This window comes from Malania oleifera, chromosome 1 (genome assembly GCF_029873635.1).
Source record: "Malania oleifera isolate guangnan ecotype guangnan chromosome 1, ASM2987363v1, whole genome shotgun sequence".
NCBI lineage: Eukaryota > Viridiplantae > Streptophyta > Magnoliopsida > Santalales > Ximeniaceae > Malania > Malania oleifera.
In genome coordinates this window covers 145,371,411-145,395,742 of record NC_080417.1, presented here as the reverse complement: position 1 = coordinate 145,395,742, position 24,332 = coordinate 145,371,411, and the positions used below count along the sequence as shown (strand labels likewise).

At 36.9% G+C, this 24,332-nt stretch overlaps 1 protein-coding gene across 1 annotated transcript; it reads left to right on the top strand.

The window, feature by feature from the left end:
• Window positions 1-639: 639 nt before the first annotated feature.
• On the top strand, window positions 640-9,105 carry LOC131149535 (gibberellin 2-beta-dioxygenase 8-like). Its single transcript, XM_058100075.1, has 3 exons — window positions 640-1,190; window positions 8,041-8,362; window positions 8,851-9,105. Exons 1-3 carry the CDS (start codon window positions 640-642, stop codon window positions 9,103-9,105), a joined length of 1,128 nt encoding a protein of 375 aa, XP_057956058.1.
• The last annotated feature ends 15,227 nt before the right edge of the window (window positions 9,106-24,332 follow it).

Genomic DNA, 24,332 nt, shown 5'->3' with positions numbered 1-24,332 from the left:
TTTAAAACTTAGAAAGGAAACTAAGTGTCCGGCTGGAAAATAGGTATACACACGGTGAATTTTTGATTAATTATTTGAGTATAAGCTATAATCCACACTATTGATCATTATGCGAACCCGCCCATATATACTATATCTGGTTTGTGGTCTATTATATTAGAAACAAAATTTTTTGGTTCGTACATCCAAATTACCTCAACACGAGTCGACCAAGGAAAAAAAAGAGGACCACCCAACTCTAATTCCTTCACAAATTGGAAACGAGATTATCTTATTTTTTACTTTAACTATTAAATTTATTATGAATTCGTGTTGAAAACTTTTAGATGGTCGATTAATCTGCCTTGTATCACTCTCCACTCAAATATTGCGTTAGGTTAGTAGTAACCTATAATATTATTTGAACCCCAATGACTGGCCAACCAGCTGGAAAACACAACTGGTCACCTTTGGCTCACACTAAATATATATACATACATATATATATATATATATATATATATATATATATATATATAACCAATTAAACTTAAATCAAACCATGGACCTTAGGTCTGCCTCTCCACCGGCTTGGAAACCTTGAACTTCATCATTTCATCTCTCTCTCTCTCTCTCTCTCTCTGATTTTTTTGGGCTAGCATGGAATCATACCCACCATTTCATGAGAACTACAAGTCCCTTCTGGAGAAACCGAGAAGAGCGTTTTATGATGATCATGAGAAGAGGTTTTTTTGTTCTGCAGCTTCTGCTGCCTATGACGACGACGATGAAGAAGAAGAAGAGTTGGTTGATGATGATAAGCAACCTCCAATCGATCTAAGCCGGTTGAAGAAGAAGAACAGGGAGGAACGAGAAGGGTGCAAGAGACAGATAGCAGAGGCGTCGAGCAGGTGGGGATTCTTTCAGGTGGTGAACCACGGCGTTCCTCCCCGTGTCTTGGAGAGGATGAGACACCACCAAGTTCAGCTTTTCCACCAGCCTTTCCACCAGAAGGCTGCCGGGAAGCTTTTGCACTCGGCGTCGGCCGCTGCTGCTTCTGCTCAAGATCACCATCATCATAATAATACTAATATTAATCGTTACAGCTGGGGAACGCCTACTGCTACTTGTCTTACAAACCTCTCTTGGTCCGAGTCCTTTCACATCCCTCTTCATGATATATTGGGATCCGCTGAATCTGACAGCTTCAGGTATACACACGCATACTCCATCGACCTATAGCCTTGTGGATTATTCTTATCTTGTTTTTCTTAATTAGATTTTTGGATTTAAACTTGGGTGCATTATCGGTCTAGCTAGTTCAGAATCTTTAATATAACACGCATGCATGTTGTAACTATATATATATATATATATATATATATATAATAATTTATACATCTACATGCACATTAATTCTCTCCTTCTAGCTCCTTTAATTCCAAGACATCCTATTATGCAAACCAAGTTCAATATTATTTATGCCTAACTACAAGGTGATTTTATATTCATTTATAGTCCATAAGATCTTAAAAATATTAGGAAAGCGAATAAAATTTTGAAAGAAATTGTTTCTTTACATCAGATTATGAAGAAAAGTGAGAAAGAATATAAAATATATTAAATAAATTAATAAAATTTTAATTTTAGGCATCACTAATATTTCTCATTTTATTTTCAATCATATTAAAATAAATCATTATTCTAATATTGACATAGAGAGAAAATAAAGTAGAAAATGAATTTCCTTTTTATTTTTCTTTCCTCTACTTTTTTTGAACAAAATCCAAAACAGATCCTTACAAAAATTAAATAACATAATAGGAATCCATGTTTGAATTTCAATTTCATTTTTCTTTTCTATTTTCACGAACCAAAGAATTTATATATATAGACACATACATATTCCATTTAAAACTATTTTTCTTTTAGTATGGAACAAATATGTAATTTTACCAATAATTTATTCTTTTTTTTTGCCATGAAACTTTTTCTTAAAATATAAGCAGCTTAATTATATTTTTTATTGAAAGACATTAATGTTACTAATTATTAATTTTTGTATGTGGTATGATTCTTTGTCTGTAATGATTCACTAGCTTACTATTATTCAAATTAAAAAATTCAAATTATAAATAAAAAATGAGGGTTTTGAAGCATGCATTAATCTCATCCTTCTCACCAATTAATAATAATAAGAATAGGAAGAAGAAGAAGAAAGAATAACTTAATTAATAGGTGCTTATTAAAAATAAGTATGTATATCACTGATGATAACTATCTTTTAATGTGCGCATAGTTTGACATAGAAATTAAATGGTTTTAAAATATTTCAAATTAATATTTTTTTAGATATGTAGCCCTCAAAACACACACACAGATATATAAGATAATCTTTTTATTGTTAATGATGACTATCTTTAAAATGGTTGCATAGCTTGACATGAAACTAATTAATTTTAGTGACCTCAAAAATTGATTGATGATGTACTCTGATTAATTAATTTACATGTACTCTTTAGTACATTTGTTCTAACACAGAGAAAGTGACATTTAGATACATAAACTATATATTATATGTTTCAATTTAAAATGAGTCCGTGTCGGGTGTAGCCTTGATTAAGCAAACTGGCAGCAAAATCTTAGGAACAAATATTAAACAACTAATTGTAAAGTATATCAATGGCAAAAACTCTACTCATAAAAAAAAAAAAATGTATTAAAATATATTTTAATTTTATTTAGAATTTTTTAATGTGCTAGAGCTAATTAAATATAAAAAAAAAATGATAAATAGAATCGGAATGAATGCACCTTCACGATATGCGAAGCTAATTTTAGTGAGCCTTACTTCTAACCTGATTGAAATAGAAATATTTATTTTGTATTTGGAAACTTGTGATTCAGAATGAAATGTAATACAAAATTATATTATGTTTTAATTGTCCAGATACGCAAATCAAAATCAATGGCTTTGAATCCACGCTCCAAGACACAACTTTGCATCATGCATATTTTATTTGAAAAATGAAATGATCGAGTTGTGAATTGAATCGAATGAAAATATGAATGGAAACAAGACGAGATCGAGCAATAAATTCGATTCCCCTTTTTTTTTTTTTTTGCACCAAATATGTAGCTAGGAGGAACAAATCCTTCATATTAGATTTGCAATCCACTAACCATAAGATAATTTTATATTAATGTCAATGCAATAAAATTGTGCAAGACCCTCATAATCGTGACCTATATCAAAGCACACCTTACTTCTATATTTCCAACTGTTAATGTGACTTTTTTTGATTGTTGAGTTTTAGATTCCACATTGATATGGGCATAAGTTTTTATCAACTTGAAAATTTTGGATTGGGAACTCACACCGAATTTGGGAATACCATGCAATTAGGAGGAATTTGTTTTGTCTTAAAATGATAATATTATCTTTTACTATAATAATAAAAATAGACCTATTATGGTCCGTCCTTATCCTAGACCTCACATATCTATGAGCTTTGTACACCAAAGTGTCCATTTTTTTTGGTGAAAAATGCTAGTAAACTGGATCATTTAAAATATTAGTTTATTTAAATTTGATTTTGTTCTTAACTTTCTTTGAAATAATTATAACACTAATTAAAGAAATAAGTAGTATTTTAAGATAATAGTTGCATTATATATATATATATATATATATATATATATCTATATATATATATATATATTATTTTTTATTTTTGTAATAGACAAATACACTATGCACAATCTATATCTCTCGCAGGTGTTCATAATTGATCAATAGTTGATTAATTGGAGTCGGTAAATGAGACATGTTAGTAAATATTGAATTTTATTTTCATATGTTAAGATATTTTATCTTAATAATTTAATGCAAAAATACATCTAATATTCAAGTTAATTGTATTAAATTTCCATGACCTGTTGTGCATGGCAGAAGCTTAAAATCTTATTATCATACATTAATGCATATATACGCCAAGCACACTTTCTAAGGTCTAACCATGGCTACAATAGGTCTAGCATTTTTTTTTTTTTTTTAAGTCAACTCGAATCATGATTACAGCTTAGTGTTACGTTAAAAAAAAGTCAAGCCTTGAGAATAAGTAAGTTCCTTTTTTCAAAAGAAGTTCTCTAGAATAGTTTTTCCCCATAGTATGGGGAAATTCCAACATGATTAATTTTATAACAATTAATTAGCTATATTTAAATTATCAAAAAATAAGTTATATTTAAATTATCAATTAAGTTATGCAATAATGTCTGCATAGTTGAACATTCTTATCTCCTACTAAAGGGTTTAGGATTTTTTGACATTGAATTAGATTTATATAAATTTAAATAAACTGTGATATAAAATTATAATTTGTGCAAAACTACATAAAATTTTCTAGGTAGATACATGCTAGGCATTTGAAACTAGTTCGCAATATAGACAAAATTCTTCTAGGTAGTGTTGATGGGTGGAGAGGAACGCTCAGTCACTGGTTGTGACTGAAACTTAGTGAGGATAAATTGCACAAAAATATGTTTCAATCTGAAAAATAATACAGAGGAATTCAAAAAACAGAACTCTCTCTCACGCTCATTGGCTTTACGCTCTCAATACACCACATTTTACATTGCACACACACTCACCTATTTATAACAATTACAGAAAACAAATAATCAACAATGGTGGGAATTAAATTTCAATGGAGGTGGGCTAGTAGGTGGAGTAGGTTGCTTGTCAATCTCCAATGTCAACAGCGGTAGGCTGCCGACCATCTCTAGATTCAGTCAAGGTTACTGTTTTCAACAAGTGTTTGGGAGCATAGATTTTAAGATTTGGATTTAGATTTGTGTGGATTTGGAAGAAATTTAATATGATTTTTTATTATATTTTATTCAAATCCATATAGATCAAAATACAAAGTCCTAATTCCATGCACCAAATGTAAGGTTAAGATTGAAAAATGAGATAATTGAAATTTTGGTTTTTGATGATATAAACTTGATCACGTTTAGTCATTTATTACTATATATCTCTTTTATGTCATCTTAATTTCATGATAAAAAAAATGCTATGAATACGATTTGTCTAGCTCTATACCTATAGATCAAGATTGATGGTAAAATTATCCATATGATTCAATGATTGCATAACTTCTCTTGCCATGCATGAGTGAATTGAAGTCTTAAGAGTTGTTAGTCTTTTCTTATTGATTTTCATATGCACTTTAGTTCGCATCTAATAAGATGGAGATAATTAATGTCGTCTTGATTCCCTAAGCCTCTTTCAATTGAGAGACTAATTAAGTTTTTCTATTTATTAAGCTACAAACAATGACATGAATCACTTTTGTTATTGATCAAATGTTAATTGGTTCTACTCTATTTTTAACACAATTCTCAGCCTTTTGTGTCCAAAGATTACTTACATCTTAGAAAATCTTGCCTAATCAAGTATTCAATCTTATTTTTAAACTTCTCACACTTGTGAGCTTTTGGTTTGGATCTCTTTTGGCAACACCTGCCTTTATCTTCCTAAGTCATCTAACATAGTCATCATTTTGAATTTGCTTCAAGATCTCTGTTCAATGGAAATTGAACTATATATAGTTGTTGTAGATTTATTTGGGTGATGTCACAATCATTCACTATATATGTCTTCCTCTTCCTACTGTAAGGCTTATATATTAAGCCTTTAGGCATAATTGCGAAGACTCTTTGTGTCCAAATCTCACTACCATGAAGTCCACAACTAAATAATTCCTTACCTATTTAATTACTCATCTAGTGTATCACAAATAGATTGGATAATCCATCAAAATAGTTAACTAAGTCTAGGCATAACCTCATACACAATTTAAAGTTTGCACCTTTGGCTGTTGTAGCAAAAGATTGCATATGATAGCATTTGAGGCCTCAAGGAGTATTGCATGCATTATAGTCTAGAAGTTCTCCGTGTAGCTAGTTAGATCTTGTGTAGTGGTAAAGAAATTGTCATTCTATGGATTCTTGAAGGTTTTAGACAAAGATTCATGTAGAATATCTTAAGTGAAAAAGAGTAAGTTAGTGATGGTTATGTCTCATCTCACTAGCCAAACCATGGTCCCCATCCTAGTTCCTCTTCTCATATTTCACCCTCCTCATGTCTTTTTGATATGCAATCTGAAGGCCCTACTCTACTCATGGCTTCCTTATTTGGATCATGCTTATGTGTATACAATTGCCCAACCTAATCATAATGAGTGTGATTATTTGATGTCATATTTCATTATGTCCTATTCATTGCTCCAATCAACCCCGTTGACATTGAATCTCATCTTAAAGATTATTTTCAACATTTGTCCTACTTGGTATTTGAACTATAGTACAATCCAGTATATAAAGACATATAATGATGGCCCTCTAATCCTAAATGGTCATATGTGTCCTATCATTACGCAAGGTTTAGCAATGTATTTATTACCCAAAGTTTCGCTGGTTGATCTCTCCTCACAAAACTTGAATTTCTTGAGACAAAATATTCACTTGAGCCTTCAACCAAACGTTGTAATTTACAAAGGCTGCAGGGTCTTCAACACAAGATTCTAAAGCAAGGCTGACATCGTTTGTTACCACTTTGATGCCCCTTTTGAGTGGAGGAGTACCCTACGTCATTGTGTACTACTACATAGAGTGACTAACACTATTGTTCTGTAAATTCTCACAAATGGAACCAATTGTTAATGTAGATATTTAGCAATTAATTCATCAATTTTGATGGTCTCACAAATTCTTACACCTTGAAGAATAATGCAATTTATATAGAATCTTACAATGCACAATTGAAAATCATATGCCTAGAAATAGATTGTCATTTGCATAAAAACCCACATTAACAATAAATAAATAAATTTCCATTTTTTGATTTTCAAGGAATCTCAAACATATGTCAATCTTGTAAGTTAGGTGAGCATTAGCTTCGTCAAAATCTTATGAGTGGTCAAGTTGGTGCCACTAAAAGCCCAATCACAAGAACTCTCCCAATGCTAACAATACACATTTCCTGCAGTAAACTTAACATCTAGTTAGAATGTCCCCAAAACAAAATTGAAACCTTCGATCCCTACATAAGATGAGTTGATGAAGCAAGCTAGTTTAAGTAGCTGACTTTTAAAGCCTAATATATTATATGCACTATCTCTTTGTTAGATATTTTGAAGAAGTTAAGGTTAGAGAAACTAGTTGAAAGGCACTAGCTACTCAAGATCCAAGTGATGACCAAAAGGGAACTGAACATTGCAGACCAGAGTATGAGGTAAGTAGAGTCTACCACCAATTTATGAGTCCTGCAACAAAAGAATAATAAGGAAAAGAGAAAAGAAGATTGAAGAAGGTGGTAGGTGGTGTAAATTTGGTAAAAAACAGTTGCTACTACTACAATACCGCACAGTACTACTACAGTACAGCACAATATCTCTACAGTAATCTTATTTTGATTATAAATAGGTTCATCCCATCTCATTTGAGTCATACCCAAAAACTTAGAATTTCTTGTATTTTGAAAGCTTGTTAGTCAATTTTGTATTTGAGTGTGGAGAGAGAATTTGAGAATTTTTTATTTTGTATTATTGTATTCTCCTCATTTGGATTAGTGAATTGCTTATAACTACTCGGTTTTTTTTTCTCCAAATTGGAGAGTTTTTCAGGTAAAATTCACAATGTTGTATTTGTGTGACTTATTTTTTATTGTCTTTCTCTACATCAATTCAATCTTGAATTGGGTATAAAATAAGTGGTATTATATAAAGGTGAATTTGTATGCATTATGTTTATGTATATGTTATGGATACTGTTCAATCAAACTCCCAACACAGGACTCCAACATATACATGTACAGCTGAAGTAACTACAGCTGCTTCAGCTCGCCCCCTTTAACTATGAGATCACTAGTTGTCCAGTTCTATCCTTGCATATTTTCTACCAATACACATATATATATATATACGTGGATTAGTCCATCTTCCTCACGCTTAATATGTCTTTCTGTTGAAGTATCATTATTGATTTTGGTTTCAGATCAACGGTGGAAGAGTTCTCGTCGGCGGTCTACCGGCTGGCGCTTAGAATAGCTAAAATATTAGCAGAGAATTTGGGGTGTGAATCCAATTTCTTTGCTGAGCATTGCTTGCCGAGTTCGTGTTATCTTCGGTTGAACAGATACCCACCTTGTCCATTCCCTTCTGAGGTGTTTGGCATAGTGCCGCACACTGACAGCGACTTCCTTACAGTATTGCACCAGGATCAGATAGGAGGATTGCAGCTGCTCAAAGATGAGAAATGGTTCAACCTTAAGCCCAATCCAGAAGCTTTAACCATCAACATTGGTGACCTCTTTCAGGTAATTAACTTATGTTTAGTCTGTGGAATGGCGTGGCATCATGGGCTGAAAAGGGAAATCTGAATGCAGAAATATAGTAAATTGAATGTTAAATTTAATTCAATTCCATTCCTATTATAGATATTTTTCAATTTTGCATAAGAAAAAAAAAGATTCGTTGAATGAAGGAAAATGGATGAACAAATGTGAGTACTGATTGCTCAATTTTGAGACCCGCATGAATGTGAAATCTATCCTTATATGTCTGTCCCAGACAAAGTTCAAAAATTGATAATTTCACTTGGAGAAATAACCAAATGCAGAGGACTGATCAGGCAAGAGGCACAAGGTGTTGGGCGAAAGAATATTTTATTGATTTAAATTGTCAGAAGGCCAAAGTATACATGATTGATCCTTTATTATTTTATGTTATATGATTGATATATATTTATATTTTAATTAAATTAAAGTTATTGCGATCAGTGATATCCAAATTGGCATATAATTAGGCATGGAGCAACGATGTTTACAAGAGCGTGGAGCACCGAGCGAAAACGAATCAAGAAGTGGAGAGGTTTTCCACGGCATTCTTCATGTGTCCAGCCTATGACGCCATCATAGAGAGCTGCAGTGCTACCACTACCACTGCCAGTACTGGGCCTTCACTCTATAAAAAATTTAGCTTCGGACAGTACAGACAGCAAGTTCAAGACGATGTTAAAGCTACTGGCAACAAAATTGGCCTCTCCAGATTCCGCCTTTGATCCATCATATATTTTAATTATATGCTTTATAAGTATATAAGAAAGTGGCATATTGCACTACCTAGCTAGCTACCTCTTATCTCATTCATATTGTGGACCTGTTTGGCACTTCAAGATGATTAATTTTCCGTAGCCTTTCTTTCTTTTTCTTTTGGGTGCAAGATGAAATTTTAGTTCTTCCAAGATGCAGATTAATACAGTCTATCCATTTCTTCCCCGCTAAAAAACCCTCTTTGTTAGGATTTCAGTTTCCCTCTGGATCTCAAACTGTCGTACCTACTAGTGCCCTGTCACCTGGACCTATGTTATCATGGGCTTACATAGTATATAACTATATATATCACTACTGTTCTATTTTAGGCAAGGACGAGATTATAACATTAGTGTTTGGGTACTGGCTGCAAACTATTTTAAATCATTTGTAGATCTATGGCTAGATGGAAGCATATTCATAATCCAAAACCATGTTTAGATCAGTGACATGCCAATTAAATGGATCAAGTTTGAGTTTTTGATCATGCATAATATATAATAAACTCGTTAATTAAGTTGAATTAAATATTGTTTAGAAAACTTACAAGTCACTCGATATATGACAAAAAGTTGTATATGCTGCTTATAATCTCATTAAAGAGTTTTCATGTAAATTCATCTTAGAGTGGGTAAACTTAATCAGATCTTGCTATTATGGTGAATTTAATTATATTTTGTTCTTCAACATTTTCCCACTACCACAACTAATACTTTTTTATTTTAACAAAATTCATATTATTTTTAGTATTTTCAAGGAATTTGTAATGTTTTTTTTTTTTTTTTGCTTTGAAGGAGTTTGTCATTATCATTAATTTATTGGGTTTAGTGTCTGATTAGTACTGAAACAAAAAGTTAATTAATTTTTTAATCAAAATAATTTTTTTTAACAAGAAAAATGCTGATATGATTGATGTCATTGATTAACAATGTCAAAAATAGCTCTAAACTAAAATAATGAGTTAAGCAAAATGGAAACTTACTTTTGTAATTAGTTCTCTTTTCAGAATAAACTTGTTTAAAGAGTATACCTTAGAGGGAAAAAAGGTCAAATTGTCATTTAAATTTATCTTGGACTTCAAAAAGAAAAAGAAAAGAATAAAAGAAGACCCAAAGAACAAACCGCATCACTTTAAAATAAAGATTTATACTTTCGTATTTGAGGTCACAGATTCAAATTTTAACAGCAATAAAACCTATTGTTATGCAATTTAAATACAAACAAACTTCCAATTGATGAGTGTTAAAATTAATAAAAAATTTATTAATCTTTTTGAACAAATAAAACTGTACAAGGCCATCCTTTTATAGGGGAAGGAGGGAGACTACAAGGGTATTTTAGGGAGATATACAAGGGTATTTTAGGGAGATATATGAGGGAGATATGCTAACATCCCTCCTCAAACTCAAAGTGGTATCGAAGATGACATCTAAAGTTTGTAGACTAAAGCACGATGACGACCAGGTAGATGAGCTTTCATGAAGATATCAGCCAACTGATCAGCCGAAGAACTGACAAGAGGCGAAGTGTCCCGTCTTGAAGATGATGATGTACAAAATGACAATCGATCTCGATATGTTTGGTGTGTTCATAAAAGACATCGTTGTGAGCGATCTGAACAGCACTATGATTGTCACAATAAAGCGGAGTACTCGAGAGCTAAGGAATCAGAGGGATTTCGATCGGCGACGGCAAGGAAGGGTGTTCAGAAATAGTGGGCGGCGGCAAGGAGGTTTAAGAAAAAGAAATTAGGTTAACTTGGCTCTGATAGCATGTTAAAATTAATAAAAACTTTATTAATCTTCTTATACAAATAAAACTGTATAAGACCATCCTTTTATAGTGGAAGGAGACAGGCTACAAGGTATTTTAGGGAGATATGCTAACAATGAGAGAGAGAGAGAGAGAGAGAGAGAGAGAGAGAGAGAGAGAGAGAGAGAGAGAGATGACAATCAATTCTTTAGAAAAGAAAGGCAACATTATTTATATAACAAATGACATGACTTACCTTTCTTGATATTCAATTAAAAAAAAAAAAAACTAACATCATGTGGATCAATTTAACATCAAATAATTAAGTAAAATTTTAAAAGTTTGACTATTTTATCCTTTTTTTCTCATGACAATCATTTTACTATTAATATGAACCATTTTTTAATTGTTAGCCAATAGAAAATTGCATTAGTGAATAAATTATAATCTCAAAAAAAAATATTTTTTAATTGTGAAAAACTTATGGCATGTCGTGTCTTACTTAGAAAACTCAAAGGATGCCTCTAGATTTTGCCTTTTTTTCAAATGAGGCCTATAGATCCCACATAAAGTTTTTTGAAATATAAGTAAAATCTAGAGACATAAAAAATAATGTCCAAAGTTAATCTATTTGGTATTGTTTTTGTTTTCTCTTTTCAATTTTTTTTTTCTCCAAAGTAATGAAATAAATTATAAAAATGCGCTTGTTTATGTTGTCAGTTTTTTGTTTCTATTGTTGATTTTCAAACTGTTTGTCATAAAATTGAAAACTAAATTTTATGGTTTTCACTTGTTTTGACAATTTTTTGCAATAAATTTTAATATGAAGAATTATTATTATTATTGGATTAATTTGTTCATTTTAATACTTTTAAATTAAAATCAAAATTAAATGATCATATGAATTTAGATATAATTGAAATAAAAATATAAATAAATTTCAAATAATAATAATAATAATAAAGCCAATTACAAAATAATTTTACTATTTTTCAATTGTCGTGTCCAATAAATTTTTTATTGTAAAGTAATTTTTGAAAGTAGAACAATTAAGTAAAATAATTATAATAAATTTTATTTTTATTATAGTAACTTTTTAATGTATCTTATTTATAATTTTATTATTTTAACCATATTTTTATAATATTATTTAATTTAAATATGAAATGAGTTTTTTTTTAATTAAAATTTTAATTTGTATTAATTTTATAAATGTTAACCAAACAGGTTGTCAGGTTTTAATTTCTAGTTTTTGCTTTTAGTTTATAATTTTTTGTTTCTCTAATTTTTGATAGTGATACCGAACGGACCTTCAAGTATTGCAATGTTATATTTAGAAAATCCAAGAATGTATACTTAAAATGTACTCCAACCCTCTAATTAAAAGCATGGAATCCAAATTTAGAATTTGTGAGAATTTAAATAAAATATAGTATAAGTTGAATTAATTTTTTTTCTAAACCTACAAAGTCTTCAAAGACATGCGGAACATTGTGTAAAGATATAATCTTTAGCCACCTTGGATTTAACTTTTTTTTTTTTATTACATTGGGTATCCTGGCATCCCCGACACATCCAATTGACACTCCAGATGACACTCCCATTTGATTGGGCACACTTTAGTACGCTCAGGTGGCGTCACAGGGTACTCAGACTATTCCTGCGCCTGCGGAAGCCTCCCCCACAGCCTCGCAAGATTAAAGCGAAATTTGATCATGATGGCAGGAATCGAACCAAGGACTTGCATTGTCAGGCGGCCCATCCCCAGCACGCCCTTGCCACTAATCCAATGTCCGGGGGGCATCTTCGATTTAACTTTGATGATTAGACAAATGAGTAGATATATCATCTTGAGGGAAAAATGGTTGAACATAAGCATGTGTATCAACGGAAATTATGTTTGCACATATGACACATTTTTGTGATTGTATGATGAAAAAACATATTATGATAGTAGAAACCCAAACCTGAAAAATAAAAGGGAATAGATAAGAAAAAAAGAAAGGAAAATTTAAAAGGGCAAAGTAGCATCACTCGTCGATGAATCCCCTGTTTTTATCGACGAGTTTCCTTTTGTTACTTGTCGACAAAATTCAAGCATTGTCGACGAAGAAATCCTGAGAGACGGTAAATGTCAGGCTTAAGGTTCATTGACGAACCCCTCTTTCATCGACAAATGTGCTTTTGCAACTCGTCGACGAATGTTGCTTTTCGTCGATGAAGGTGGTCAAGTCAATGACTTATCACTACAAAAAAATAGGTTTTTAGTGAAGAAAGTATTAGTGACGGTTGTTGCAACATCCCGGACCCGGCCTAGAGAACCAATCTCTGGTTAAAAATGGGTTCGGCTTGCGAACTGGGAAGAATGGATGGAAATGTGTGATTTTAAAAAATGTGATTTTTGTGGAAAACGATGTGTGGTGGAGTCGCCACTAACCTTTGGAAGTGCGGTTAGAACACTTGATTGCTACCCCATTAAGGGTAGAATCGGCCTGCGTTACCAGAGTCGGGCTCGGAAGTACGGTTATGCGAGTGGAAGGTATTAGCACCCCCTACACGCCCGTTCTTACGAACGGTACCAGATTAATAAAGAATTATCCCGAAATAAATGTAATAAGTCTTTAAAGATTATTCCCTTTCAAAAATCAAAAGAATGAAAATACTATATAGGTATTCCCTCGTAACCGGGGCAATCTAGTACTCCGAAGAGTCAATGTTCTTGTTTGCAATCATCGGGAAAAATACGCTCCCAGAGGTTTTGAAATCTATAGGTTTTTTTAGTATCAAAAATAATATTTCGGGAGGTTTTTGAAATTTGTTCGGGATTGGAATAATTTTGGTGCCTTAAAAGATATTTTTGTGATTTTTCCTAAGTGTGAAAATGATTTTTGTGATTTTTTTGATTTTTCCCGAACTTTCCAAATAACACAAATAAAATCAGTTGAAATCAAAATGTGAAAATATTTTTGGAATTTCTGAAAATTTTGTGATTTTTGTGAATTTTCTGGATATAATAATAGTATATAAGCGAAATGGAGAAAACCGGGGTGAACCGGTACGGGAATGGTGAACCGGTCAAACGTTGACCAGTTTGGGGAAAAAACCAGTTTAAGGTCTTGGTCGAAAACAATGATTTTTTGGGGTTTTCCAATGTTCTTCCGAATACAACCGAATTTTAGACAACAATCATGAAAGTCATAGTTTTAAAGATATGACTTTAGAATGTATTTTTGAAAATTTTGAATGTTAGGAAACAGATCTAACCTTTGCCAAACATGTTGGAAATTTTCTTCGATTTTCTTCAAAAATTTTCAAATGTAAATAAGTTTCAAAGCCTTAAAAATTTTTGAATTTTCTTTGAGAATTTTTCTGAATTTTTGTGTTTTTTATGAAGTTTCCTTTTTTTTTTTTTTGTTTTTTTTTGTTTTTTATGGGTTAAAAAGAAGCTATTTAAAATAAAATAAAAAATGAAATAAAATCAAATAAACCAGCAGAGGCCAGTTTGGGAAAGGGGGTGGAGATGTAACATAGGAAGACAAAGTTCATTGGTTTTACCTATCGTCTTTTTCTCCTCCGGTCTTCCTTTCCTATTTGTGAATCTGCAGGGGTTAATCTACAACGTCTTTCCAAGGGTTGTTCTTGAGTTCTGACTGAAGGCACTACGGAGTACTTTCTTCGGATGGGGTGACTCGGCACCGGTAGGAAACGAGATCAGTCGACTGCTTGATCTTCTTTCGTTTTCCTTTACTCCAGTCTTCTTTTCCTGTTGGTGAGTCTACTAGGGCCACTCTACAGCGTCTTCCCGAGAGTTTTTCTTGAGCTCTAACTCGAGGCACTACGGAGTGTCTTCTTCAAATAGGGTGACTCAGCACCGGTAGGAAACGGGATCAGTTGACCTCTTGATCTTCACTCAAAAAAAACTAACTTCACAAACTTATAATAGAAAACTTCAATATTTGAAATCTTCTCCTTACCACCACTAAGAACTCTCCTCCCTTGTGCTTGGAATGAGAGGGCTATTTATAGACTTAGCTTGGGGCAAGCATGGAAAAGAAGACATAGGGGAGTCATGATGGGGGGAACCAAGTATGGGGGGAAGAATGATGAAGGGAAATTAGCATGAGAAGAATGATAAAAGGGGATAACATGACATGTAGTGAGTGATGATGGGGGGAACAAAGTATGAGATGAAGAATGATGAAGAGAATATAGCATGGGAAGAATGATAAAGGGAGGAAACATGACATGTGGTGAGTGATGATGGAGGGAACAAAGTATGGGATGAGGAATGATGAAGGGAATATAGCATGGGAAGATTGATAAAGGGAGGAAACATGACATGTGGTGAGTGATGATGGGGGGAACAAAGTATGGGATGAAGAATTATCAAGGGAATATAGCATGGGAAGAATGATAAAGGGAGGAAACATGACATGTGGTGAGTAATGATGGGGGGAACAAAGTATGGGATGAAGAATTATAAACGGAATATAGCATGGGAAGAATGATAAAGGGAAGAAACATGACATGTGGTGAGTGATGATGGGGGAACAAAGTATGCTTGCATTTGACAAATAATAATAATAATAATAATAATAATAATAATATGAGGATTCTAGAAGCTGTGCGGAGCCCATCGGAGATGTGTGGGGCCCACACGCTATGTGGGGTCCACAAGTCATTTAAGGGTTACAGGAACCCGAGCTAGTAAGGCACCGGATATGTGGATCCGAGCTAGCGTACCAGAGGGGGTCTCGTGCACCGGATGTAGGAATCCGAGCTAGCGTACCAAGAGAAGTGGGGCCCACAAATCGTGTGGGGCCCAATGGATATAGGAACCCGAGCCAGCAGGTACAAGCATACCAAAGGAGGTAACGGGCATCAGATGTAGGAATCCGAGCTCGCGTACTAGAGCGGGTAACGTGCACCGAATGTAGGAACCCGAGTTAGTGTACCAAAGGGGGGTAACGTGCACCAAATGTAGGAATCCGAGCTAGTGTACCCAGAGAAGTGGGGCCCACAAATCATATGCCCAATTGAGATATGTGGGGCCCGTAAGTAATGTGGGGTCCACGAGCCATTTAAGGGTTATAGGAACCCGAGCCAGCAGGCACAAGCATGCCAAAGGAGGTAATGAGCATCAGATGTAGGAATCCGAGCTAGCGTACCAGAGCAGGTAACATGTACCGGATGTAGGAACCCGAACTAGCGTACCAAAGGGGGTAACGTGCATCGGATGTAGGAATCCGAGCTAGCGTACCAGGGTGTAACGTGCATCGGATGTAGGAATCCGAGCTAGCGTACTAGATGGGGTAACGTGCATTGGATGTAGGAATTTGAGCTAGCGTACTAGGGGGTAACGTGCATCGGATGTAGGAATCCGAGCTAGCGTACCAGGGGGTAACGTGCATCAGATGTAGGAATCCGAACTAGCATACCTGGAGATGTGGGGCCCACAAGTCATGTGGGACCTACAAGGATGTGTGGGGTCCACAAGCAGTGTGGGACCTACAAGGATATGCCGGATCCACAAGCAGTGTGGGACCTACAAGGATGTGTGGGGTCCACGAACACCATGGGACCTACAAGAATGTGTGGGGTCCACAACCAGTGTGGGACCTACAAAGATGTGTGGGGTCCACAACCGTGTGGGAAGGTTTTGACATGAGGTCTCCTCGGAAAGGCCTGATTAAAATTGGGGTGTCTACAACTGCCCCTCTTTATAGGTCTTGTTGCTTTGGGGTAACAGTAGGAACTCTCCTATGTTATCTATAGCAACAGGCCTATAAAGATAAAAGACACATATTTTAGTCAGGCCATACAACTAATCATGTGTCGTCTTCTGAGTAAGGTTATGTGCCGATCAGAAAAAGGGAAGATGGAGGGTGACCCGGATCGAAGACGTGGCATGATCTGGTCCATCCAGGGAAAACATAGATCGTGCAGTTAAGGAGAGGTGCCACATGTCAGTGATTGTGTGGCTGGTGTATGTGGGTGTGGATCGATGACGTGGCTCAATCCAAGCGGTCCTGGGAAAACACAGATTGTGCGGTTGAGGAGGGGTGTCACGTGTCAGTGACTGAGTGGCTGGTGTATGTGGATGTGGATCGATGACGTGGCTCAATCCAAGCCGTCCTTGGAAAACACAGATCGTGCGGTTAAGGAGGGGTATCACGTGTCGGTGACTGAGTGGCTGGTGTATGTGGATGTGGATCGATGACGTGGCTCAATCCAAGCCATCCTTGGAAAACACAAATCATGCGGTTGGGGACAGGTGCCACGTGTCAGTGACTGAGTGGCTGGTGTATGCGGGTGTGGATCGATGATGTGGCTCAATCCAAGCCGTCCTTGAAAAACACAGATCGTGTGGTTGAGGAGAGGTGCCACGTGTAAGTGACTGAGTGGCTGGTCAAATGTGACCCGGATCAAGGAGTGGCACAATCCTAACCGTCCTTGGAAAACACAAATCATGTGGTGATCAGGGTGGCCACGCAGACTTTTTGTGTGTGGGGGAGAATGAGCCATGTGTTGGTGACTGAGTGGCTAGTCAAATGTGACCCGGATCAAGGCATGGCACAATGCTGACCGTCCTTGGAAAACACAAATGTGCGGTGATCAGGGTGGCCACGCAAACTCTTTGCTCAAACGGACGACGGATCACCACATGGTTGAATCTTGTGGCTCTGGGGCTTTAGATATTTAAAACTAATTTTTTGTTCTGCTCATTTCCCTGCGTTTCATTCTCTCGAACGCTCTCTCTTTCTCTCTTCTCTCTTCTCCCTTCTTTCACCCTCTCTGTTCTTCTCTTTCAGTCTCTGTGCTCTGCTCTTATTTGCTGCGAACTTGAAACCCTAGCCCCTTTGTAATTTCTTTCCCACTCTCACCTACCTCCAAACTCTCTCTCTCTCTACACCGTTCTTCAGAGACCTTAGATCTTGGAAAAATTAAGATTCTAAACATCTTTAGAGGTGATCCAGCTCCAATTGGCCTCCTATCCTGTCTTCGCGGTCAGATCTGGAGAGATCTGCTGAAGTCCAGACAAATGATGATCACTGGAAGTGCCACGGTAGGGAAGATCCGCACAAATGCAAAGGGAGTTCTTTCGAACTCCCAAAGGAGATAAGCTCTTTCTTTCTTCCCTTTATATATATATATATATATATATATATATATCTTCAATTTTGTGTATGCTTGATTGCTGATTGTTTATTTGCATAGAAATTTAGGGCTTGAGGCATTTAAGGTTTTTGGTTTAGAAGTTAGGGTTAGGGTTTCGAACGTTAGGGTTTTGGTTGGGGTGGTGAGGTCAAGGGTGAGTCAATTTATCTTCGGCTTGAGTGAGTTGAGTGAATTCGAGGGATCACGAGCGAGTCACATGGGCACTATCACGTGTTTGGGTCACGTGTCGTCTTTGGGACGGGCTTGAGTGAATTGGGTCTGAGTTTGCTTTCAAAAAATGGGCTTTGATTAAATTTTAAAACGGGCCGGCCAAATTCAGAAAGAAATAGGGCCCAAGTCATTTTTAAAACAGGCCGGCCCACTTTCCCTTTAAAAAAAAAAAAGCTCGGGTCTATTTAAATGGTTGGGCTTGAATTGAGTTTTAAAACCGAGCCGGCCCAATTCAGAAACAAATAGGGCCCAAGTCATTTTTAAAACAGACCGGCCCACTTTCCCTTTAAAAAATAAAGCTCGGGTCTATTTAAATGGTTGGGCTTGGATTGAGTTTTAAAACCGAGTCGGCCCAATTCAGAAAGAAATAGGGCCCAAGTCATTTTTTAAAACAGACCAGCCCACTTTTCCTTTTTTAAAAATAAAGCCCGTGTCTATTTAAATGGTTGGGCCTAGATTGAGTTTTAAAACCGAGCTGGCCCAATTCAGAAAGAAACAGAGTCCAAGTCATTTTTAAAACAAGTCGGCCCACTTTCCCTTTAAAAAAAATAAAGCCCGGGATGATTTGAATAGTTGGGCTTTGTGCAAAACAATTGGCCTCGGGTTCTTTTAAAAACAGGCCCCAGGAATAAATGCGCCCCCCCTTTTTTCTTTTTCTTTTTCTTTTTCCTTGGGTTTAGATATTATGACTGCTCCACGTCTCTCAAAATCTGTCTCGGGAATTTTTTTCCGCCGCCTTGTGAACGTAATCCTCCACTAAGGGTACTTCACAACTCCCATAGTTTACTTTGCTCACAATCCTTAGGGGCTTCTCGATGCACGTCGCCTCTCTCGTCCTCCTGTCAGACACACACTCAGCATGGCAATCCTTTTTTATTCTATTTAAGAGGACTTCCTCTCACACTTAAACACCACAGGCAAACTCCGAGCGTGACTGTAACCTATCTTTGGCCATCCTCTGCTACGAGAAACCGCACCTTGACTATCTCCAATCTTTCAAAACTCTGAACTGTTTCTCATGGCAGGGGCCTCATCTTCTAAGTAAGTTCCTGATTTGAATGTGGTACCCAAGGTGCCATCCTGTTCTATTGTTCTTAATTCCTTCCAGCTCTCTCCTCAGTTCCAAAAATAAATGTTGAGGAATGAGGCAGTACTGGCCACGATGTCCGATGTAGGCATAGTCAATCAGGCACTCTATCACAGTGCCCAGGCAATGTCTTCGACATCTCACCTTGTCCGTCGCTTGCAGAGACAGAACGAGACCGTGACCCTCCTTGGGAATGAAACCTATGCCTTATGGACGAAATACCAAGAGGAACAGCGGAAATCGAGAAACTTAAGCCAAGAAAATATGATGTTAAAATGGGAGATCGATGATTTGAGAAAAATGGTGGCAGTTTACTCCGATGACCTTAGGCCTAGAATAGCTGAGTTAGAGAAAAGCCGGGAGGACATCCAGCGGGAGCAAAAACGGCTCAAAACCATGGCGCATGGAAAAGGTCAGACTTCTCGTTCTTCAACCTGAAATGAAAATCCGTCTGTACGTGACCTAGAAAAGGTCAGACTTTTTTTTTTTTTTTTTTTTTGGGTTTTGAGAAAGTTCTGGTTGTAATCTCCCAGGACCGTGACTATAACCATGGTATTCCTCCGCCATAAGTGAGGGCAATTAATAAAATTTGGGTGTTTTCTCTTTCCCTTTTTATTTTTTATTTTACTGAGGACAATAGTATTTCTGGTACACTGAACCGAGTTATAATATCCTCCGAATGGCTTGTTATGGATGTAAAAATTTGGGTCATGGGGGTACAATGACCAAACCCCTACGATGGTTGGCTATGGATGCAACAGGATTAATCCAAAATTTATTCAACCAGGCAAGTACGAATGAATGGTGCTCTACTGCTATATGTATGTGTGTTACAAAATTGTGATGCTTGAATGCAGGGGCATGTTGTTATATATATATGATGCCCGTTACATGATATGTCTGTATTCTGCTACCTATAATGGGAATGTCTTTCACTAAATGCATGAGGATGCCTGAAGTGCATGCATGAAATGTATGAGGATGCATGACCTTTCTTCTCGATCCCCCACACTTTTAAGTTCTAGTATGGCACGACGGTACCCGACTTCGCCTTAAATGGAACTCAACAACTGCCCCGGTTTCATCCATAGGCTATTAGTCTTTACCACGTTTTGGATTCCAAAAGGGTCTCGAAATCTGTCCCAGTGCTTTTCTCGTCACGGCTCTGACCATTTTCAAATTTCTACAGGCACTCAAAATCTGCCCCAGTGTTTGACTATCAGTACTTTCTAGAAGATACTCAACATTTGTTATAGTGTTTGGCTGTCAGTACTTTCTTCAAAATTCGAAAGATGTTCAATTTCTGCCCCGGTGTCTGACTGTCTGTACTTTCCATGATCTTCAAAGCTCAGGGATTGTTCAAGATCTGTACCGGTAGTTAATCACTAACGCTTCCAGTGATTCCCAAAACTTGAAGGAGTACTCCGAATCCGACCCAGCATTCCTTCATTACCGATGTTTGACATGCTTCAGGCTCCCCATTGGTGCCTGAACACCCTCCTGGTGTATTGGGTTCCCGATTTTTGACCTCAATAAACGGGAGATTCCTAATAATGAGAATAATCATGCATTTATGTCATTAATGTGCTGAATCAAGACGTCAATCTGTTCAAAATAGTTGTTCTGTTACATTCAAAATTTATTCAGGAAAAAGATAAATTTTACAACAGCATCCCTTGTTCCAAAAGGTATCGAAATTAATTTGTGAAAACTAAAATCTCTTGTTCTTACGACAACTGCCCCAATTTCAACTAGAAGGAGACTGGCCCTTTTGGTACTGTAAAGTTGAATAGTTCCTTTAGGTCCTTTGTTTGCTCAAGGCTTATTTTGGTGCTTTGCTTCAGGTTTCGATCTCTGGATGGTCTTTAAGACTCGGGACGAAACGTAGGCTTGGGGATTTAGGTTTTCAGAAGAATAAGGAAACCAAGGCTCAAAACCCATACTATGGCAACAAATCCTGCCCCAGTTTGGGGTGAGACATTTTTGCAAGAGTTTGACCAAACTCGTCCTTTTGAACAAGCTGCCTACGTACCTTTTCAGGATCAGGTCATTACGTAGTTCAGACTCAATACTGAGTCTGACAAATCATTTGAGGCAACAACATATGCCAATCTGGTCAGGTCTTTTCATTCGGGTTGTAATGTAGATCGTGGGTATTGGTTAAAGAAGAAAGGGTGCATAAGGCTCGAACTTATGAATTTTACCAAAGGGTGAATTGGCCAAAGATAACAAATGACGTATATCTCCTGCCCTTCCTGTGCTTTGATTTTCCCCTTGTTCTTTTGCATCATTTTCCTTTTTTTTTTCTTTTTTTTTTTTTACGAGGAATCATGCCTCCATTTATTTATTTAGACTTCGTTCGAGATCGGTCTTTCCAAAACTGCCCCAGTGTGGGGCGTGATCCTTTAGCGGGTTTAAACGAAAGGATAATCATTTTTAGGCACAATAGGGGGCATCAAGGGGTGTTTTCTTTTTCTAACTTTTGGGTAGCAGAAAGATGGCCTGCCATTATTTTGGCACTGCATTATTGCCTCGCATGATTTGTCTGACCTTTGAAAATCCCAACCCAGTTTAAATTTTGGGAAATGACTTTTTCGAAGAAGATGGTTTCGATTTTAAAGCTCAAAAAGGTTCATCAAGTGATTAAAAACAGTGGGTTCTTTAAGGGAACTGGTGGTCCAAAAATGGCCATCCGTCATTTAATTGAAACAATGAGCAAAGAGGGAACATATGAAATAACACTGTGATCTTTTCATTAATTTCTTTTGGAGATGTATACAACCATCAGGCATAATATTCTTTTACAGCATCAGAGTTAACAGGGTGCAAAAGGTCTGTTCCATCCATATTTGCTAACAGTAGGGCGCCTCTTGAGAATGCCTTCTTTACCACGTAAGGCCCTTCATAGTTTGGTGTCCACTTGCCACGAGGGTCCGTATGAATCGGTAAAATCTTTTTCAGCACTAGGTCCCCCTCCTGAAACTAACAGGGCCGCACTTTTCGGTTAAACGCTCTCATCATCCTTCTTTGGTACAATTGTCCATAGGCTATAGCGGCCATCCTTTTCTCCTCGATTAAGTTTAACTGGTTATACCGAGATTGTACCCACTCTACCTCAACCAACTCTACTTCTTTCAAAACTCTTAGAGATGGGATCTCAACTTCTATAGGGACCACTGCCTCCATTCCGTACACCAAAGAGAAGGGAGTAGCGCCCGTGGAGGTTCTGGCCGTAGTCCTGTAAGCCATCAGGGCGAAGGGAAGCTTGTCATGCCAATCTCTGTAAGTTTCTGTCATCTTCTCCAAAATGTTCTTAATGTTTTTGTTGGCTGCTTCCACCGCGCCATTCATCTGTGGTCTATACGGCGCTGAATTGTGATGCTTGACCTTGAACTGATTGCATAGCTTGGTCATTACTGCATTGTTCAGGTTCTTGGCGTAATCCGTGATTATTCTTTCAGGGATTCTGTACCGGCAGATCAACTTTCTTTTGACGAAACGACTTACCACATTCTGTGTGACATTGGAGTACAAGGCGGCTTCTACCCATTTAGTAAAATAATCAATTGCCATAAAGATGAAACGGTGTCCGTTACTGGCCTTTGGGCTTATCGGCCCGATCACATCCATGCCCTAGGTTGAAAAGGGCCAAGGTGCGAAGAGAACATGAAGTGGGGCCGGTGGGACTTGGATCCGATCACCATAAACTTGGCATTTATGGCACTTTCAGGCGTAGTCAATGCAATCTTTCTCCATGGTCATTCAATAATACCCGCTCCTAAGTATTTTTCGTGCCAATGAGGGGCCTCCAGCATGGGTACCGCAAAATCCCTCTTGAACCTCATGCATGACTTGTCGAGCTTCCTGTGCCTCTACACACCGTAGGAGGGTCATGTCATGATTTCTTTTGTACAAAACTTCACCATCTAAGAAGAAACCCATGGCCAACCTTCTGATAGTCCTCCGATCATTACTGGCTGCCCCTTCGAGATACTCATTTTTCTGGATGTAGGTTTTGATATCATAAAACCACGGTTTTTCATCGGCCTCCTCTATCACCGTGCAGTGGGCAGGTTCGGGTTGTACTCTGATCTGAATAGTTTCGATCTTCACCCCTTCTTCTACCTTGAATAAAGCTGCTAGTGTGGCTAGTGCATCAGACATTACATTGTTTTCTCTTGGCGTGTGAGAAAAACTGATACTGTCAAACCCTTCTATCATCTTTTGAATGTACTCTCAATACAGTACCAGCTTGGAATCGCGAGTTTCCCATTCTCCGATTAGCTGGTGGATGACTAAGGCCGAGTCTCCTCTTACTATTAGTCGCTTGACACCCCGATCTAAAGCGGTCTGCAAACCCAATATACATGCCTCGTATTCAGCTATGTTGTTAGTACAAGGGAAGATGAGCTTAGCTACCACCGGATAATGTTTCCTATCTGGTGATATGACCACCGTGCCTATCCCATGTCCCCAAACATTGACTGCCCCATCGAACAACATCCTCCATTCTTCGAGGTCTTCTTCCCCTTGGGTTAGGGAGTCTATATCTTGGTCTGGGAATTCGAACTCCATCGGTTGGTAATCCTCCACGGCTTTTTCAGCTAGGTATTCCGCAATGACACTACCCTTAATAGCTTTCCTGGTGACATAAGAAATATAATATTCCGTCAACAACATCTGCCATCATACTACTCGTCCAGTTACTACGGCTTTTCAAACACGTACTTGATTGGGTCCATTTTGGAGATCAGCCAGGTGGAGTAATACATGGTGTATTGCCTCAGCCAGCTGACCGTCCATACCAAAGCGCAACATGTTTTTTCCATATCAGAGTACTTAGACTCTAATCTGTGAACTTCTTACTAAGGTAATAAATGGCCCTTTCTTTCCTCCCGGTCTCATCATGCTGGCCTAATACGCAACCCATGGAGTTTTTTGAAATCGCCAGGTAGAAGATTAAAGGCC

Coding starts and splice junctions, on each gene's coding strand:
- LOC131149535 (XM_058100075.1), top strand. CDS start 640: ATGGAATCATACCCACCATTTCATGAGAACTACAAGTCCCTTCTGGAG. Junction 1,191..8,040: donor GCTGAATCTGACAGCTTCAG/GTATACACACGC, acceptor TTTTGGTTTCAG/ATCAACGGTGGAAGAGTTCT. Junction 8,363..8,850: donor ACATTGGTGACCTCTTTCAG/GTAATTAACTTA, acceptor GCATATAATTAG/GCATGGAGCAACGATGTTTA.